At 30.4% G+C, this 8,523-nt stretch overlaps 1 protein-coding gene across 1 annotated transcript; it reads left to right on the forward strand.

Moving 5' to 3' along the window:
* The first annotated feature begins 920 nt into the window (after positions 1-920).
* On the forward strand, positions 921-7,985 carry LOC137832734 (oligopeptide transporter 4). Its single transcript, XM_068641051.2, has 6 exons — positions 921-1,434; positions 1,585-1,682; positions 5,228-5,788; positions 6,216-6,468; positions 6,964-7,146; positions 7,278-7,985. The coding sequence occupies exons 1-6, from the start codon at positions 940-942 to the stop codon at positions 7,890-7,892; spliced, it is 2,205 nt and encodes a 734-aa protein (XP_068497152.1). The 5' UTR covers positions 921-939; the 3' UTR covers positions 7,893-7,985.
* Positions 7,986-8,523: the final 538 nt, after the last annotated feature.

The raw sequence follows: 8,523 nt of genomic DNA on the forward strand, positions 1-8,523 counted from the left end.
GTAATTTTAGTTTTGTCTTGACTCTTGGTTGTCATGACCTTTTATTAATTTGATAATTAAGAGTGTGTTTAATAAGAATTTCATTGTATAAAAATTGGTTTGAAGTAGAAAAAGGAAATAGTTTATTTAAACGAAAAGAAACAAAACATTTGTAAAAAAAAAAAAATTATTCACAAAAACTTTGTAACACATACATTATAATTTCTAAAATGTTTTTAGCTGCTTCAAAATAATTTGTCTCTTATTTTTATAATTATATTCAAAATTTATACAATAAATTTAAATTTTTTAAAAAATAATATATATTTTTATTTAAAATTATGTTAAAATTTTATTAAAATTATTAAAAATTTAACAAATATTTTTTAAATTAAATACTTCACAAATATTTATTCTACACATATAGTTTCAATATGAACACACACAAACGAGGGTGAAAAGCCTTATAGAAAAAAACACATATCAGTCTTCTTAGAAATTTATGCATGGAAAGATCTTCCTTGCTGCGAGGAAAAACTAGTTTTCCTCATTACGACTTCCAAATATAATAGAATAAAAACAACACTCTCAAAGTTTTCAAAAATGAGAAGGTGATATATTTACATCATCAATAATAAATGTGTACACCAAACATTTTAAATTAATATTTTTATTATTTTTATTTTATTTTGTAATTAAAAATATTATATTATTATGAGAAGTATCAAGTGTATCTTTTTATCTATTAGGTGATGATAATTTGAATAAAAAAATAAAAAGATGTTTTTAATAAAAATATAGATAAAATGAAAAATGTAAAAATAATTTGTAAAATTAAAAAAGTTAAAAAATTAATATTTAGTGTAAAGTGTGGCGTGTAAAAAATCATTTTCCTTTACTATTTGAAGTCTGAAACAAAAGTTTTCCATTTTTGTCTCTGACAGCACAGCACAGCACAGCATGTGGTTCGACACAGAGAACCCAAACACAAGCGAAGTGGACGAAGACGAGGTGTCTCCCATTGAGGAAGTTCGTCTCACAGTATCCAACTCCGACGACCCGACCCAACCAATATGGACCTTCCGTGTGTGGTTCCTGGGTCTTCTCTTCTGCTGCCTCCTCTCCTTCATCAACCAGTCCTTCGCCTACCGCACCGAGCCTCTTATCATGGTTCAGACCTCCATTCAGGTGGCTGTTCTTCCCGTGGCGCACTTCATGGCCGTGGTTCTACCCAAGACCAAGTTCACAATCCCCGGGTTCGGTCCCAGGAGCTTCTCCTTCAACCCGGGTCCGTTTAACGTGAAGGAGCACGTGCTGATTACCATGTTCGCCAATGCCGGAAGCGCTTTCGGGTCCGGGTCTCCATACGCTGTTGGCATCGTTAACATTATTAAAGCCTTTTACGGACGCGGCATCTCCTTTTTCGCCTCTTGGCTTCTCATAGTTACTACACAGGTTCCAACACACATATTTTGTACATCAACACTCAAATACCAGTAAAATATGGGATTGAAAAACTATTTATTGAATTTTTAATAATTTTAATATATATATATATATATATATATATATATTAATTTTCTAAAATCTATGATGCATGTGCAGGTGCTAGGATACGGGTGGGCTGGGTTACTGAGGAAATACGTTGTTGAACCACCACATATGTGGTGGCCAGGCTCCCTTGTCCAAGCTTCAGTTTTCCGGTAGGTCAATCAAAATTATTTAAGGCTATTATTTTTTATTTTTCCAAATTATTTTAAGACTTTAATTAATGTCACTATATACAATTTTTACACTCTAAAAAGATCAAAAAATTACTATTGACTTTTGTATAAAATATAACAGTCGAATTTTTAAATATATTTTTGAATTAATAATATGTAAACTACTTTCTATTACTACTGCTTTTATCAAAAGACTGAACAATTTAAAATACATAATTTATTAATTGTTATTAAGTAAAAAACAAACAAGTCTCCAATGAAAAGAGAAAATATTTAAAATAAATAAATAAATTCTAAAAGGAATTTTTATAAAAAAAAAAATAACCTGGCCGTCAAGAATTAACATAACAATTGAGTTTGACCAACGAGGTATTTTCAATTTTTTTTATTACCACTCGATAATCAAAATATTGATATTTTAATTATATAATTTTGTTAACTTGCTAAGTATATTTTTTTAGCCACCAAAATGGAAACGACTTACTAAGCCTGAAGGAAGTCAATGAATATGGGCGCCACGCTAATAGACAGCATATGGCCCACTGGGCTAATAAACAGCATATGGCCCACTGGGCTAGTTTTGTAATCAAGGATGTTTCTTCTTGCACCTTCATATCTTCTTCTGCCACCTCCATACACAACATGAAAATACATTTTTATCCTTCTTGTGTCATCCCATAGAATAACTTTCGGATTATGTAATTCTTAAACGCATTTGAAAAAAGACTTCCAGATTATGTAATCTGAAAAGTAATCATGCATCTGAAAAAAAACTTCCGGATTATATAATCCAGAAGCTAATTACAAATTTAAAAAATGACTTCCAAATTATGTAATCCAAAATATTATAGAGGAGCATTTTTAAAAATACGAAAATCTATGGAGGTGAGAGAAGAAGGTATGGAGTTGCACAATGTGGGGCTAACTCATCCTGCAACTCCGTAATTTCAACCTCTATCACGCTTATTTTTAGATTTGGATTGTCTTTTTTTTTAATTATAAGTTTAAAATATGAAATATCAATATTTTTAATATAAAATGTATGATTTAAAAAAAATTATATTTTTGAAATATAAAATACATTATGAATTGTGTAGAGTATGTTTTTAAATCTACAAATCCATTTCAAAATATATATTTAGATTTCGAAATATATTTCGTAATACATAATTTAATTTGAATTGTAAAATTTAAAATATATTTCATAAATTTGAAGTAGGACACTTTTATCTTTTCATCACCTTATGTGGGTGCACCTTCAAAGGGAGGTGCAAAATGCATTGACTTCGATTTGGACTTACTTTTGTTTCCTAAGAAGTCAATGCCCATTTTTATGTTAATAATCATTATGAAATTAATTATAAAACCAATAAAATTATGTTTGATATTTATTTTAATAGTATTCAGCATTGTATTCAAATGAATAATGAATTATTATATTAGACTTACAAAATAAATAAAAAACCTACTCTTAGGTGATACAAAAATTAGAGATGAAAATATTAGTTATTAATTTGATGTGTTATCTATAACCATTTTTTATGAGAATTATGTTATTTAGTGATATATTTTTTTAACACTGTAATTATTTCATCTACACATTTAATTTCTAATGTCTTCTACATAAAATAAAAAAGATAAATTAAAATATATTTGAAATATTTATATATTTCAATTTATATATAACAATATATAATTTTGATTTTCTTAAAAAATTATTTTAGGTATAATTATTTTCTTATCATATACGTCATATAGTAGTTAATTTTATTGTAATAGTTTGAATCAACTTTTATTTTTCATCAAATAAATAAAAAATTCAAATTAAAACACATTTAAAAGAAGTTGTATATTTATAACATTTTAATTATATTATAAAATATTTACTCAAATTAGTTTTTCAAATTTTCAAAAATACAAACCCGTATTTATCTGCGCTATAGAGTGAATAATTACTCGTGTATGTCATTCGGTATACTATTAACGAATGACTAAATTTACAAAATGCACTAAATATTCATACGTAACTCATTTGAACATGTACCAAATTCGATAGAAGATAGATTGAGTTTGATTTTCATATAAACATGATTTTTTAGTACCTTAATCTTTTTAAATTTTCTTTTTTACTCTCTCAATAAAAATTTCACTATCTTAACTTTAATATGTAATGATTTTAGTACATATAGTTAGAAATCTATATTTATACTTTTTTTCAAGTGGATTATAAATCTTATAAGATAAATATATCTATTTTTTGTGTGGATAAATTTGTATTTTTTTGTTTCGGATAAATTTTTATTTGACCATTTTACTTTTTTAACAATTTTTTTACCACCTTTAGTTCCTCAGTTTTTTTAGTCACCACTTTAGTTCCTCTCAATGTGATTGTGTATTATTAAAACAAAACATTTTTTTTTTTTACTTTAAAACAGTGCAATTTTTTATAGTATAAAAATGTTTAAAACTTCTTCGTGAAATCAGACATAAAAATAAAATAAAAAATGCAACTTACAAATTTCCAACTTCCAACTTATTAACTATTAAAAATCCTATTTTACGTTCTTTAAAAAATATAGTTTAGTTTAACCTATTGTAGACTAATGAGTCAATAGTCTTTTTAATTATCTTTTTAAGAATATAATTTACTTTTGAAAAATTATTTTTTTTATAAGTAATGATACATTTACAATCCACATTTTTTTTATATAATCATATTACAATTCTTAATATTATTATTTTAATATTTTTTGATATAATTTAATTAAAAATTTATTTTTTATTATATATATTTTATTTTTAAACTCATCACATCAACCTGTGTTCTATACAACTGGGTTATCAAAACATCATTTTCCTATTAGTCTCATAAAAGGTGAAGGTGGAGTAAGTGTCATTTGAGTTCGACTTTGGTGTCGATGTTGTTATTTTAAAGAAGGATCATGATACATTCATACTCTATAAAGTAAAAACACACTCTTAACAAACAAATAAATTAATATTTTAACTATTTTAATTTTAATTTTTAATTTAAAATAAAATAATATTATTATAAAGGGTTGTGGAGTAGTTTTATTTACTATTTTCTGGTGTTAACAAAACTTTTTTCCTTTATGATGATACAATTTGACACCCTTTAAATATTGATACCGACACTTAAATAATAATATTTTTTAATTTAAAATTTTAATATACATTATTATTATATTATGAAAGTGCTGTTAAGTGATTTTTTTTTGGAAAAGTATCAACAAAACTTTTTTCATTTAATAATTCATCATATTCTAGACACTTGACAACACATTAAAATATTATTTGATTGATCTGTGAAGTATATGTTTGTTACTATTTTTGGTGTAAACATATCAACACCCTTCACCATATCACTTCGTTTGATTAACCAAACCACCGACTTTTTTTGGATAGAAGAAAAATCAGTAACCCATCCATTCAACAACTGACTCAAAATCTTGATTGAGTCAATATGCATTCATGACATACTTATAGACATTGTGGCCATGCAGAGCAATGCATGAGACGGATAACAACAGAGCAAGAACAAAGTTTTTCTTTTATGCACTATTGTGCAGTATGGCGTGGTACGTGATCCCTGGATACTTGTTCACAACGCTCACAAACATCTCATGGGTGTGTTGGATATTCTCCAAGTCAGTCACAGCTCAGCAGATAGGTTCAGGCATGAGGGGCCTTGGAGTTGGAGCCCTCACACTTGATTGGGTTGCTGTGACATCATTCTTGTTCAGCCCTCTTATCTCACCCTTCTTTGCCATTGTCAATATTTTTGTGGGCTACACATTAATAGTCTATGTTGTTACTCCTATAGCTTACTGGGGCCTCAATGTGTACAATGCCAAGAGGTTTCCCATTTTCTCTTCACACTTATTTACAGTACAAGGTCAAAGGTACAACATACCTGCTATTGTAGACGACCATTTCAAGTTAAATGTTGCAGAGTATGAAAAGCAAGGGAGAATTCATCTCAGTGTGTTTTTCGCCCTCAGTTATGGCTTCGGATTTGCCACCATAGCATCCACCCTCACACATGTGTTCTGCTTCTATGGAAGGTAATGCCACTCAAATTATTTTGTCTTAATTTCTTACTATATTAACTTAGTAATAAGATGATAGTAAAGAAGACTGATGTTACTGCCTTTGAAATTCTGGAATAAACACGGAGTACAATGTTCTAAATTCTATATTGTCCTGGTTGCAAATTTTGTAATGTAATACACACTTTACAGTTGCATGCCGTGCAAACCGATAAATGTCTTACATTTGAGAAAATATTCTCGGAACACTAGATTATTAGGTTAGGTAATGTACTCAGGACCTTCAGTATGTCAGTCTAGAAGAATATGACTCTTTCCACAATTTTCTCAAGGTTCATATGCAATGTCTTAACATGTAAGGCACACAAATTTATATTTTTTTAGACTATCAGCTATATCATTAAACAAAAGATCATATGTTGACGTATTACCAAACATGCAGGGAGATTATGGAGCGCTATCGTGCTTCTTTCAACGTGACAGAAGATATTCACACAAAATTGATGAAAAGATACAAAGACATACCTTCGTGGTGGTTTTATTTATTGCTGGTTGTGACCCTTGTGGTTTCTCTCGCACTATGCATCTTTCTAAAGGACCAGGTTCAAATGCCCTGGTGGGGACTTCTCTTTGCGGTAGCCCTAGCTTTTGGATTTACCCTCCCCGTTAGCATCATTACTGCCACCACAAACCAGGTTAGAGACTGCAACTTTTGCACCCTGTTATATGATATAACACATGCATATTTTTGCAGAAATTTAACTCAATTTGAAAGACCACTTATGGTATAGGTCGAGCTACAAGCGAATCGTCATAGGAATTCTAATATTGTTTCAAATACTAGCTATACTAAAAGCTTGTGCTTTTCGATCAACATATATGATGTATTTTATTTATAACATTTACCCACAAAATGATATGAATATATACACATTTCAATTTGATATATAAAAAAAAATCATGTCTGAATTGGCATGAATGTCTCGTCACAACACTAGGTACAGTAATACCTAAAATGATTTCTCAATGGTTACTTCAGAACAATGTAAGATAAGATGTTGATAGAGTGTTTGCATCTTGTATTTAATTTTAGCTCGAAAGCTTTCCTGTCGTTTTAAACAATAGGTACGTTGTTCACGGAACCACATAATCTAAATTTTTACTTTTGCCCTTTTTTGTTGTGTGTTCAGACACCAGGTTTGAATGTCATCGCTGAGTATGTCTTTGGTCTCATTTACCCGGGAAGACCAATTGCAAATGTCTGCTTCAAAACCTATGGTTACATTAGCATGGCCCAGTCTGTCTCTTTCCTCAGTGATTTCAAACTTGGGCACTACATGAAAATCCCTCCAAGATCAATGTTCTTGGTTCAGGTACATTATTAATAAAGCGCACACACAAAAATAGCTCACCTTGTATATATGCTGACAAAGATATTGCATTTTATTCTGTAGTTTCTGTGTGTGTACTCAATTTATTCACACATGTGTGTATGCATGCACAGTTCATTGGTACAATGCTGGCTGGAACCATCAACATTGGGGTAGCATGGTGGTTGCTGAACTCCATCAAGAACATATGTCATGATGATCTCCTTCCTGCAGACAGTCCATGGACATGCCCTGGTGACCGTGTATTCTTTGATGCATCAGTTATTTGGGGCCTTGTGGGGCCAAAGCGAATCTTTGGTTCTCAAGGAAACTACAGTGCAATGAATTGGTTTTTCCTTGGTGGGGCTTTAGGACCCGTAATTGTTTGGCTATTGCACAAAGCATTTCCGAAACAGTCATGGATTCCACTGATCAACCTCCCAGTTCTCCTGGGAGCAACTGGAATGATGCCACCAGCAACACCATTGAACTACAATGCATGGATCTTGGTGGGGACAATTTTTAACTTCTTTATCTTCCGTTACAGAAAGAAATGGTGGCAGAGGTACAACTATGTTCTGTCAGCGGCACTTGACAGTGGGGTTGCTTTTATGACTGTTTTACTCTACTTCACATTGGGCTTGGAAAACAGGAGTCTAAATTGGTGGGGAAATGATGGTGAACATTGTCCACTGGCAGCTTGCCCAACTGCAAAAGGCGTAATCGTTGATGGTTGCCCTGCAAACTAGTCATAGGTTTTGTGCCTCTTAATGGTTTCATTACAATACCACGCATAAAAAAACACTTATTTGTAACACATGCAAAATGTAGAAAATGAAAGACCTATATTTTCAAGTAAATAGCTATTGTTACATGGTTTAGCACTTGTCATTGAATATGGATCTTACTGTGATGCATAGCTAATGGCAGAAATGGTTAGTAATTTTGAGTATTACAAAAGCGACAATAGTCCCACTTTCTCTAATTTATTCTCTTTCAAAGATTTACATTTTTTTCCCAAAAAGGTTTACAAACTGAAACTTTTTATATTTTTAATTTGTAGCTAGACCGGTCAGTTTGACTTAATCTACCAGGAGTATTTCTTCTTGCACCTATACATTTTTCTATGCAATACCAGAATTATCCTTGATAATTTTGGATAATTCTGGAATAAGGATTCCATAAACAAAAGGTATTTCTGGAATAGTAGTTCTATAAGCAAAATGTGTTTCCAGAATTTATAAAATGTGTTCTGAAAAGTATGATCTAGAAATATTTCAGAAAGAGTAATCTGAAAGTCATTTTTAAAAGGAATAAAATAATCTTTTATAAAAATGATGGTGCAGGAAGTCATTTGTTGGGGGTGCAGGGAGAAACAGC

Source organism: Phaseolus vulgaris, chromosome 6 (assembly GCF_051622355.1).
Source record: "Phaseolus vulgaris cultivar YP4 chromosome 6, ASM5162235v1, whole genome shotgun sequence".
Lineage (NCBI taxonomy): Eukaryota > Viridiplantae > Streptophyta > Magnoliopsida > Fabales > Fabaceae > Phaseolus > Phaseolus vulgaris.

Coding starts and splice junctions, on each gene's coding strand:
- LOC137832734 (XM_068641051.2), top strand. CDS start 940: ATGTGGTTCGACACAGAGAACCCAAACACAAGCGAAGTGGACGAAGAC. Junction 1,435..1,584: donor TTCTCATAGTTACTACACAG/GTTCCAACACAC, acceptor ATGCATGTGCAG/GTGCTAGGATACGGGTGGGC. Junction 6,469..6,963: donor TTACTGCCACCACAAACCAG/GTTAGAGACTGC, acceptor TTGTGTGTTCAG/ACACCAGGTTTGAATGTCAT.